The 12,913-nt window shown below is 45.8% G+C and overlaps 1 protein-coding gene across 2 annotated transcripts in view; it reads left to right on the plus strand.

The window, feature by feature from the left end:
• The first annotated feature begins 6,517 nt into the window (after positions 1–6,517).
• FDPS (farnesyl diphosphate synthase) overlaps positions 6,518–12,913 on the plus strand; it is a 32,431-nt gene continuing 26,035 nt past the window's right edge. The window contains exons 1-2 of one of the 2 annotated variants that reach the window (XM_038768580.1): positions 6,518–6,620; positions 9,957–10,092. In XM_038768580.1, coding sequence (XP_038624508.1) covers positions 6,541–6,620; positions 9,957–10,092 — 216 coding nt within the window. In that variant the 5' untranslated portion in view covers positions 6,518–6,540. The remainder of the gene's footprint in view (positions 6,621–9,956; positions 10,093–12,913) is intronic. The other variant, XM_038768581.1, reaches the window with a different exon arrangement.

Raw genomic sequence — 12,913 nt, forward strand, 5'->3', positions numbered from 1 at the left:
GACTTAGACTTCCCAAGCGCTTAGTACAGTGCTCTGCACACAGTAAGTGCTCAATAAATACGATTGATTTTTGGCTGAGTGCCTACCTTATTCAAAACATATATATACAGGTATATATTACATATACCTGTATATATGTATATATGTTTGTACGTATTTATTACTCTATTTTATTTTTACACATTTATTCTATTTATTTTATTTTGTTAATATGTTTTGTTTTGTTGTCCGTCTCCCCCTTCTAGACTGTGAGCCTGCCGTTGGGTAGGGACTGTCTCTATATGTTGCCAACTTGGACTTCCCAAGCGCTTAGTACAGTGCTCTGCACACAGTAAGCACTCAATAAATACGATTGAATGAATGAATGAATGAATGGGAGAGAGGCCGGAGAGAGACTGTGAGCCCGCTGTTGGGTAGGGACCGTCTCTATATGTTACCAACTTGGACTTCCCAAGCGCTTAGTACAGTGCCCTGCACACAGTAAGCGCTCAATAAATACGATTGATTTTTGGCTGAGTGCCTACCTTATTCAAAACATATATATGCAGGTATATATTACATATACCTGTATATATGTATATATGTTTGTACATATTTATTACTCTATTTTATTTTTACATATTTATTTTATTTTGTTAATATGTTTTGTTTTGTTGTCCGTCTCCCCCTTCTAGACTGTGAGCCCGCTGTTGGGTAGGGACTGTCTCTATATGTTGCCAACTTGGACTTCCCAAGCACTTAGTACAGTGCTCTGCACACAGTAAGTGCTCAATAAATACGATTGAATGAATGGATGAATGAATGGCAGAGAGGCCGGAGAGAGACTGTGAGCCCGCTGTTGGGTAGGGACCGTCTCTATATGTTGCCAACTTGGACTTCCCAAGCGCTTAGTACAGTGCCCTGCACACAGTAAGCGTTCAATAAATATGATTGATTTTTGGCTGAGTGCCTACCTTATTCAAAACATATATATACATGTATATATTACATATACCTGTATATATGTTTGTACGTATTTATTACTCTATTTTTTTTTACATCTTTATTCTATTTATTTTATTTTGTTAATATGTTTTGTTTTGTTGTCTGTCTCCCCCTTCTAGACTGTGAGCCTGCTGTTGGGTAGGGACTGTCTCTATATGTTGCCAACTTGGACTTCCCAAGCGCTTAGTACAGTGCTCTGCACACAGTAAGCGCTCAATAAATACGATTGAATGAATGAATGAATGAATGGGAGAGAGGCCGGAGAGAGACTGTGAACCCACTGTTGGGTAGGGACCGTCTCTAGATGTTGCCGACTTAGACTTCCCAAGCGCTTAGTCCAGTGCCCTGCACACAGTAAGCGCTCAATAAATACGATTGATTTTTGGCTGAGTGCCTACCTTATTCAAAACATATATATACAGGTATATATTACATATACCTGTATATATGTATATATGTTTGTACGTATTTATTACTCTATTTTATTTTTACACATTTATTCTATTTATTTTATTTTGTTAATATGTTTTGTTTTGTTGTCCGTCTCCCCCTTCTAGACTGAGTCCACTGTTGGGTAGGGACCGTCTCTAGATGTTGCCGACTTGGACTTCCCAAGCGCTTAGTACAGTGCTCTGCACACAGTAAGCGCTCAATAAATACGATTGAATGAATGAATGAATGAATGGGAGAGTGGCCGGAGAGAGACTGTGAGCCCACTGTTGGGTAGGGACCGTCTCTATGTGTTGCCGACTTGTACTTCCCAAGCGCTTAGTCCAGTGCTCTGCACACAGTAAGCGCTCAATAAATACAATTGATTGACTGATTAATAAATGCCATTATTATTATTATTATTATAAATAGAGTAATAAATAGAGTAATAAATAAATAAATAGAGTAATACAGGGAGAATCAAGAGGGGGCATCCCCCTCGTTGCCCTCCAGTCTCCTGTCTCTTACCCGCCCTGGCCCCCGTGAACCCCGAGTTCCAGGGGCCGGCCTCCAGCTGGGACTGGGGTCCCTGCTTCTCCTTCGTTGCCATCCGCGATGGGGTCCGGGATTCCTGGTCCGCCGGCGGATCCCCGTGGGACGGGGCGGGAGACCCCCAAACTAAGGAGCAGTCGCTCCCCCTTTTCCGGAGCCTTCCGAGCGAGCTGCCCCCCTAAGAGAGGGGAGGTCTCCAGTTCGCTCGTCGGGGGAGATGGCCCACCAAGACCCGGTGGATTCTCCCTCTGTGCCTCCGATCGGAGGCCCGAGACCCCCAACTCTAATCTCCCGGACACTTTCTGGCTGCCCGGGGACCCCAAACTGGAGTAGTAGGAGGGGCCCCCCTTATCAGAGGGCGGCAGAGGGTGAGGAGCTGGGGGTTGGCGGGGAAACGCCCACGCTGCGAGGGATGATGATGTTGGTCGGGGGGAGACCGGGCCCTTCAACCACCATGATGTCCAGCCCTCGGCCTCCGCGCCCTGACCCTTGGGCCAGGCCCAGGAGCCAATCAATCAATCAATCAATCATCTTGATTGAGCGCTGACTGTGTGCAGAGCACTGGACTAAGCGCTTGGGAAGTCCAAGTTGGCAACATCTCGAGACGGTCCCTACCCAACAGTGGGCTCCCAGTCGAGAAGGGGGAGACGGAGAACAAAACCAAACAGATTAACAAAATAAAATAAATAGAATAGATACGTACAATCAATCAATCAATCAATCAATCAATCGTATTTATGGAGCGCTGACTGTGCGCAGAGCACTGGACTAAGCGTTTGGGAAGGACAAGCTGGCAGCATCTAGAGACGGTCCCTACCCAACAGTGGGCTCACCGTCTAGAAGGGGGAGACGGAGAACAAAACCAGATTAACAAAATAAAATAAATAGAATAGATACGTACAATCAGTCAATCAATCAATCAATCAATCAATCGTATTTATTGAGCGCTGACTGTGCACAGAGCACTGGACTAAGCGCTTGGGAAGGACAAGCTGGCAACATAGGGAGACGGTCCCAACCCAACAGTGGGCTCACCGTCTAGAAGGGGGAGACGGAGAACAAAACCAAAGATTAACAAAATAAAATAAATAGAATAGATACGTACAATCAATCAATCAATCATATTTATTTATTTATTTATATGATTGATTGATTGATTGAGCGCTGACTATGCGCAGAGCACTGGACTAAGCGCTTGGGAAGGACAAGCTGGCAGCATAGACGGTCCCTACCCAGCAGTGGGCTCACAGTCTAGAAGGGGGAGAAGGAGAACAAAACCAAACATGCTAACAAAATAAAATAAATAGATAGGTACAAGTAAAATAAATAAATTTATTTATTTATACTATTTACTTATTATTTATTTATCAAATAATAATTAATTGTGAAATATTAAGCAATAACTAAATAATATCATTCATTATTTTTAATATTATTAAATAATGTTATTGTTAAATAATATTATTTATTATTAAATAATATTGTTAAGTAATTAAATAATTATTCAATAATATCAATTATTTATTGATCCTAATCCCCCACCTCCGCCCCTTGTCTGCTGCGTGACCTCGGGCAAGTCACTTGTGCCTCAGTTGCCTCACGCGGAAAGTGGGGATGAAGACTGGGAGCCCCGTGCGGGACGGGGACTGGGCCATAGAAGCAGCGCGGCTCGGTGGAAAGAGCCCGGGCTTTGGAGTCAGAGGTCATGGGTTCAAATCCCGGCTCGGCCTCTTGTCCGCTGGGTGACTTTGGGCAAGTCACTTCACTTCTTCAGCGCTTAGAACAGTGCTTTGCACATAGTAAGCGCTTAATAGATGCCGTTATTATTATTCTCTGGGCCTCAGTGACCTCATCTGGAAAATCAATCAATCAATCGTATTTATTGAGCGCTTACTGTGTGCAGAGCACTGTACTAAGCACTTGGGAAGGACAAGTTGGCAACATAAAATGGGGATGAAGACTGTGAGCCCCTCCGTGGGACAACCTGATCACCTTGTGACCTCCCCAGCGTTTAGAACAGTGCTTTGCACATGGCTCAGTGGAAAGAGCCCGGGCTTTGGAGTCAGAGGTCGTGGGTTCAAATCCCCACTCCACCACTTGTCAGCTGGGTGACTTTGGGCGAGTCACTTCACTTCTCCGTGCCTCAGTTGCCTCATCTGTAGAATGAGGATTAAGACTGTGAGCCTCCCGTGGGTCAACCTGATCACCTTGTAACCTCCCCAGCGCTTAGAACAGTGCTTTGCACATAGTAAGCGCTTAATAAATGCCATCATTATTTAACAAATACCATTATTGTTACTATCCTAATCCCCACCTCAGCCACTTGTCTGCTGTGCGACCTTGGGCAAGTCACTTGACTTCTCTGTGCCTCAATTGCCTCACATGGAAAGCGGGGATGAAGACTGTGAGCCCCGTGTGGGACACCTGTATATATGTGTATATGTTTGTACATATTTATTACTCTATTTATTTTACTTGTACATATCTATCCTATTTATTTTATTTTGTTAGTATGTTTGGTTTTGTTCTCTGTCTCCCCCTGTTAGACTGTGAGCCCACTGTTGGGTAGGGACTGTCTCTAGATGTTGCCAACTTGGACTTCCCAAGCGCTTGTTACAGTGCTCTGCACACAGTAAGCGCTCAATAAATACGATTGATTGATTGTCTCTCTATGTTGCCAACTTGTACCTCCCAAGCGCTTAGTCCAGTGCTCTGCACACAGTAAGCGCTCAATAAATACGATTGATTGACTGTCTCTCTATGTTGCCAACTTGGACTTCCCAAGCGCTTAGTCCAGTGCTCTGCACACAGTAAGCGCTCAATAAATACGATTGATTGATTGATTGACTGTCTGTCTATGTTGCCAACTTGGAATTCCCAAGCGCTTAGTCCAGTGCTCTGCACACAGTAAGCGCTCAATAAATACGATTGATGATTGATTGACTATGTTGCCAACTTGTACTTTCCAAGCGCTTAGTCCAGTGCTGTGCACACAGTAAGCGCTCAATAAATACGATTGATTGATTGACTGTCTCTCTATGTTGCCAACTTGTACTTCCCAAGCGCTTAGTCCAGTGCTCTGCACCCAGTAAGCGCTCAATGAATACGATTGATGATTGATTGACTGTCTCTCTATGTTGCCAACTTGTACTTCCCAAGCGCTTAGTCCAGTGCTCTGCACACAGTAAGCGCTCAATAAATACGATTGATTGATTGACTGTCTATGTTGCCAACTTGTACTTCCCAAGTGCTTATTCCAGTGCCCTGCACACAGTAAGTGCTCAATAAATACGATTGATTGATTGTCTCTCTATGTTGCCAACTTGTACTTCCCAAGCGCTTAGTCCAGTGCTCTGCACACAGTAAGCGCTCAATAAATACGATTGATGAGTAAGCGCTCAATCAAGACAACTGATTGACTTGGGCTTCCCAAGCGCTTAGCACAGCATCCCACACTCAGGATGTGTATATATGTTTTACATATTTATTACTCTATTTATTTATTTATTTTACTTGTACCTATCCTATTTATTTTATTTTGTTAGTCTGTTTGGTTTCGTTCTCTGTCTCCCCCTTTTAGACTGTGAGCCCACTGTTATGTAGGGACCATCTCTAGATGTTGCCAACTTGGACTTCCCAAGCACTTAGTCCAGTGCTCTGCACACGGTAAGCGCTCAGTCAATACGATTGATTGATTGATTGATTCTCCCGGGCCCGGAATGCCCCCAGTCCCTCTGCCCCTCCGCCAAGCTCGCTCTCTTCCTCCCTTCAAGGCCCTGCTGAGAGCTCACCTCCTCCAGGAGGCCTTCCCACACTCAGCCCCTTCCTTCCTCTCCCCCTCGTCCCCCTCTCCATCCCCCCCATCTTACCTCCTTCCCTTCCCCACAGCACCTGGATATATGTATATATGGTTGTACATATTTATTACTCTATTTATTTTACTTGTACATTTCTATCCTACTTATTTTATTTTGTTGGTATGTTTGGTTCTGTTCTCTGTCTCCCCCTTTTAGACTGTGAGCCCACTGTTGGGTAGGGACTGTCTCTATGTGATGCCAATTTGTACTTCCCAAGCGCTTAGTACAGTGCTCTGCACATAGTAAGCGCTCAATAAATACGATTGACTGATTGATTCCCAAGCGCTCAGTCCAATGCCCTGCACACAGTAAGCGCTCAATAAATACGACTGAATGAATGATGGCGCCGGAGGGCGGGGTGCGAGGCTCGCCTCACACGACGCCCCGCCCACGCGCCCTCCCATTGGCCGAGCGGCGACGAGGCCACCCCGTCGGACGATGGGGCCGGCCAATCAGCGCGCGGCTCCTCCTCCCGCCCCCGCCCGCCGCCCCCCTTCCGGCCGCGGGGCCCGCCGGGAGTTGTAGTCCAGGGGCGGGGCCCCGCCAACGGGGCGCGGGGGAGGCCGAACTACGCGCCCCAGAAGGCACCGCGCCTGGGTGGGGGGGCGCCGGGGTATATAAGGGGGCCGGGAGAGCCAGTCGGGGCAGAGGAGGGAGCAGGCGGGCACAGGTGAGGTGAGGCGACGGCCGGGCTCCGGGGCTGCGGGGGCGGCCGCCGATGCCCCCGCCCCGCTGGCTCCTGCGCTGGAAGGGGGGTCTGCCCCTGCCCGCCCACCGCCGCCGGTGCCAGGCGCCGCGGTGAGTGGTGGGCCCGGGAATCGCCATCCTAACTACCACAATAATGCCGTTTATTAAGCGCTTACTACGTGCCAGGCACTGTTCTAAGCGCTGGGGAGGTCCCAGGGTGATGGGGTTGGCCCCCGGGGGGCTCCCAGTCTCCATCCCCATTTGACAGACTGAGCCCCCTCCTTCCTCTCCCCCTCGTCCCCATCTTACCTCCTTCCCTTCCCCACAGCACCTGTATATATGGATATATACGTAGTATATAGTATATATGGATATATACATAGTATATAGTATATATGTCTGTCAGTCTGTCTGTATATGTATATATGTATGTATATATGTATATATATATACATATATGTGTGTATATATATGTATATGTGTGTATATATGTGTGTGTATATATGTGTATATATATGTACATAGTACAGTGCTCTGCACATAGTAAGCGCTCAATAGATACGATTGATGTTTGTACATATTACTCTGTTTATATAAATATAAACATATATATACATATATATACACATACACATATATATATACATATATGGTAGATATGTATGTCAGTCTGTCTGTATATGTATATATATGTATGTATATATGTATGTATATATACATATATGTGTGTATATATAGGTATATGTGTGTATATATGTGTGTGTATATATATGTACATAGTACAGTGCTCTGCACATAGTAAGCGCTCAATAAATACGATTGATGTTTGTACATATTACTCTGTTTATATAAATATAAACATATATATACATATATATACACATACACATATATATACAAATATATACATATATAGTATATATGTATGTCTGTCTGTATATGTGTATATATATGTATATATATATATACATATATATGTGTATATATATGTATGTGTGTGTATATATGTGTGTGTATATATATGTACATAGTACAGTGCTCTGCACATAGTAAGCGCTCAATAAATACGATTGATGTTTGTACATATTTATTACTCTGTTGATATAAATATAAACATATATATACATATATACACATACACATATATACAAATATATACATATATAGTATATGTGTATGTCAGTCTGTCTATGTATATATATGTATATATACACATATGTGTGTATATATATGTATATATGTGTATGTATGTGTGTATATATATGTACATAGTACAGTGCTCTGCACATAGTAAGCGCTCAATAAATACGATTGATGTTTGTACATATTTATTACTCTGTTTATATAAATATAAACATATATATACATATATACACACATACACATATATATACAAATATATACATATATGGTATATATGTATGTCAGTCTGTCTGTATATGTATATGTGTGTATATATGTATATGTATATATATACATATATATGTGTATATATACATATATATGTATATATACATATATGTATATATATGTATGTATATATACACATATACATGTATATATGTGTGTGTGTATGTATATGTACATAGTACAGTGCTCTGCACATAGTAAGCGCTCAATAAATACGATTGATGATGTTTGTACATATTTATTACTCTATTTATTTTACTTGTACATATCTATTCTATTTATTTTATTTTGTTAGTACGTTTGGTTTTGTTCTCTGTCTCCCCCTTTTAGACTGTGAGCCCACTGTTGGGCAGGGACTGTCTCTAGATGTTGCCAACTTGGACTTCCCAAGCGCTTAGTCCAGTGCTCTGCACACAGTAAGCGCTCAATAAATACGATTGATTGATTGATTGATTGACAGACTGAGCCCCTTCCTTCCTCTCCCTCTCGTCCCCCTCTCCATCCCCCCCATCTTACCTCCTTCCCTTCCCCACAGCACCTGTACATATGGATATATGTTTGTACAGATTTATTACTCTATTTATTTATTTTACTTGTACATATCTATTCTATTTATTTTATTTTGTTAGTAGGTTTGGTTTTGTTCTCTGTCTCCCCCTTCTAGACTGTGAGCCCACTGTTGGGTGGGGACCGTCTCCTCTATGTTGCTAGCTTGTCCTTCCCAAGCGCTTAGTCCAGTGCTCTGCATACAGTAAGCGCTCAATAAATTTGATTGATTGATTGACAGATGAGGGAACTGAGGCCCAGAGAAGAATAATAATAATGATGGCATTTGTTAAGCGCTGACTATGTGCCAAGCACTGTTCTAAGCGCTGGGGAGGTCACAAGGTGATCGGGTTGTCCCCCGGGGGGCTCCCAGTCTCCATCCCCATTTGACAGATGAGGGAACTGAGGCCCGGAGAAGAAGAAGAATAATGATGGTATTTGTTAAGCGCTGACTATGTGCCAAGCACTGTTCTAAGCGCTGGGGGAGATCAGGTTGTCCTCCGGGGGGCTCCCAGTCTCCATCCCCATTTGACAGATGAGGGAACTGAGGGCCGGAGAATACTACTAATCATAATGTTGGTATTTGTTAAGCGCTGACTATGTGCCAAGCACTGCTCTAAGCGCTGGGGAGGTCCCAGGGTGATCAGGTTGTCCCACAGGGGTCTCATAGTCTTAATCCCCATTTTCCAGATGAGGGAACTGAGGCCCAGAGAATACTAATAATAATGTTGGTATTTGTTAAGCGCTGACTGTGTGCCAAGCACTGTTCTAAGCGCTGGGGAGGTCATAGGGTGATCAGGTTGTCCCACGGGGGTCTCATAGTCTTAATCCCCATTTTACAGATGAGGGAACTGAGGCACAGAGAATAATAATAATAATGTTCATATTTGTTAAGCACTTACTATGTGCCAAGCACTGTTCTAAGCGCTGGGGAGGTCACAAGGTGATCAGGTTGTCCCCCGGGGGGCTCACTCTCCATCCCCATTTGACAGATAAGGGTACTGAGGCCCAGAGAATAATAATAATAATGTTGGTATTTGTTAAGCGCTGACTATGTGCCAAGCACTGTTCTAAGCGCTGGGGAGGTTACAGGGTGATCAGGTTGTTCCCCGGGGGCTCACTCTCCATCCCCATTTTCCAGATGAGGGAACTGAGGCCCAGAGAATACTAACAATAATGTTGGTATTTAAGCGCTTACTATGTGCCAAGCACTGTTCTAAGCACTGGGGGCAATACAAGGTAATCAGATGGTCCCACGGGGGGCTCGCAGTTTGAATCCCCATTTTCCAGAGGAGGGAACTGAGGCCCAGAGAAGTGAAGCGACTTGCCCAGAGTCACCCAGCCGACCGTTGGCGGAGCCGGGATTCGAACCCACGACCTCGGACTCCGAAGCCCGGGCTCTTGCCACTGAGCCACGCTGCCGGTGGAGCGTGGCTGGGGTGGGGATGGGGAGGACCCCCCCCGGTGACCTCTGACCTCTTGCCCCCCCAGGATGAGCGGGCCCGGGCAGGCCGAAGGCGGGGAGAAGCGGGCTTTCGTCCAGCACTTCTCCCGCATCGTCCGGGACCTCACCCAGCCCCAGCTGGCGCAGCCCGAGCTGGCCGACGCCATCGCCCGTCTCAAGGAGGTGAGACCGCGCCCGGGGGGCCGCTGAGCGCCCACCGGGTGCCAGGCACTGCTCCAGACGCCGGAGGAATAAAGGTGGTATTTACTGAGCGCTTACTGCGTGCCAAGCACCACCCTGAGTGCCAAGCACTGCTCGAAGCGCTGGAGGAATAAGGATGGTATTTGCTAAGCGCTTACTGGGTGCCAAGCCCCGTTCTAAGCGCTGGAGGAATAAGGATGGTATTTGCTAAGCGCTTACTGGGTGCCAAGCACCGCTCTAAGCGCTGGAGGAATAACGATGGTATTTGCTAAGCGTCGACTGTGCCAAGCTCCGCTCTAAGGGCTGGAGGACTAAGGATGGTATTTGCTAAGCGCTTACGGTGTGCCAAGCACCGCTCTAAGCGCTGGAGGAATAAGGATGGTACTTGCTAAGCGCTTACTCGGTGCCAAGCACCGCTCGAAGCGCTGGAGGAATAAGGATGATATTTGCTAAGCGCTTACTGGGTGCCAAGCACCGCTCTAAGCGCTGGAGGAATAAGGATGGTACTTGCTAAGCGCTTACTGGGTGCCAAGCACCGCTCGAAGCGCTGGAGGAATAAGGATGGTATTTGCTAAGCGCCAACTGTGTGCCAAGCTCCACTCTAAGCGCTGGAGGAATAACGATGGTATTTGCTAAGCGCTTACTGTGTGCCAAGCACCGCTCTAAGCGCTGGAGGAATAAGGATGGTATTTGCTAAGCACTTACTGGGTGCCAAGCACCGCTCTAAGTGCTGGAGGAATAACGATGGTATTTGCTAAGCTCCGACTGTGCCAAGCTCCGCTCTAAGGGCTGGAGGACTAAGGATGGTATTTGCTAAGCACTTACTGGGTGCCAAGCACCGCTCTAAGCACTGGAAGACTAAGGGTGGTATTTGCCAAGCGCTTACTGTGTGCCAAGCACCACTCTAAGCGCTGGAGGAATAACGATGGTATTTGCTAAGCGCTTACTGGGTGCCAAGCACCGCCCTAAGTGCTGGAGGAATAACGATGGTATTTGCTAAGCGCTTACTATGAGCGAAGCACTGCTGTAAGTGCTGATTGTGTGCCCAGCACTGTTTGAAGCACTGGAGGAATAACGATGGTATTTGCCAAGTGCTTACTGTGTGCCAAGCACCGCTCTAAGCTCTGGAGGACTAAGGATGGTATTTGCTAAGCGCTTACTATATACCAAGCACCGCTCTAAGCGCTGGAGGAATAATGATGGTATTTGCTAAGCGCTTACTATGAGCCAAGCACCGCTCTAAACACTGATTGTGTGCCAAGCACTGTTTGAAGCGCTGGAGGAATAAGGATGGTATTTGCTAAGCGCTCACTATGAGCCAAGCACCGCTCTAAGTGCTGGAGGAATAATGATGGTATTTACTAAGCGCTTACTATGAGCCAAGCACCGCTCTAAACACTGATTGTGTGCCAAGCACTGTTTGAAGCGCTGAAGGAATAGGGATGGTATTTGCTAAGCGCTGACTGGGTGCCAAGCACCTTTCTAAGCGCCGGAGAAATAGGGATGGTATTTGCTAAGCGCTGACTGTGTGCCAAGCACTATTCTAGGCGCTGGAGGAATAAGGATGGTATGTGCTAAGCGCCTACTATGTGCCAAGCACCACTCTAAGCGCTGACTGTGTGCCAAGCACCGCTCTAAGCACTGGAGGAATAAGGATGGTGTTTGCTAAGCGCTGATTGTGTGCCAAGCGCTGCTCTAAGCACTGGGGAGGTTACAAGGTGACCAGGTTGTCCCACGGGGGGGGCTCACAGTCTTCATCCCCATTTTCCAGATGAGGGAACTGAGGCCCAGAGAAGTGAAGTGACTTGCCCAAAGTCACCCAGCTGACAATTGGTGGAGCCGGGATTTGAACCCATGACCTCTGACTCCAAAGCCCGAGCTCTTTCCACTGAGCCACGCGGCTTCTCTGACCAGGTGATCTAACCTGATCACCTTGTATCCTCCCCAGCGCTTAGAACAGTGCTTAGCACATAGTAAGCGCTTAACAAATGCCATTATTATTATAATAATATATATATTATATATAATAATATCCCCCTCCTCTCCATCTCCCACCTTACCTCCTTCCCTTCCCCACAGCTATATGTATATGTGTTTGTACGTATTTATTACTCTATTTATTCATTTATTTTACTTGTACATATCTATTCTATTTATTTTATTATGTTAATATGTTTTGTTTTGTTGTCTGTCTCCCCCTTCTAGACTGTGAGCCCGCTGTTGGGTAGGGACCGTCTCTAGATGTTGCCAACTTGGACTTCCCAAGCGCTTAGTCCAGTGCTCTGCACACAGTAAGCGCTCAATAAATACGATTGATTGATTGATTATTATTATTACCTCCTCTGGGAAATGGGGATTAAAACCGTGAGCCCCATGTGGGACAACCTGAGTACGCTCTATCTACCCCAGCGCTTAGAACAGTGCTTGGCACATAGTAAGGGCTTAACAAATACCATCATTATTATAATCATAAAAGTGCACACAGTAATAATAATAATAATAATAATGGTATTTGTTAAGTGCTTACTATGTGCCAAGCACTGTTCTAAGCGCTGGGGAGGTTACAAGGTGATCAGATTGTCCCACGGGGGGGGCTCCCAGTCTTCATCCCCATTTTCCAGATGAGGGAACTGAGGCCCAAAGAAGTGAAGTGACTTGCCCAGAGTCACCCAGCTGACAACTGCTGGAGTGGGGATTTGAACCCATGACCTCTGACTCCAAAGCCCGGGCTCTTTCCACTGAGCCATGCTGCCTCTCTAAGCGCTCAATAAATACGATCGAATGAATGAAAGTACAAGGCGGC

Source organism: Tachyglossus aculeatus, chromosome Y4 (assembly GCF_015852505.1).
Source record: "Tachyglossus aculeatus isolate mTacAcu1 chromosome Y4, mTacAcu1.pri, whole genome shotgun sequence".
NCBI classification, from domain to species: domain Eukaryota; kingdom Metazoa; phylum Chordata; class Mammalia; order Monotremata; family Tachyglossidae; genus Tachyglossus; species Tachyglossus aculeatus.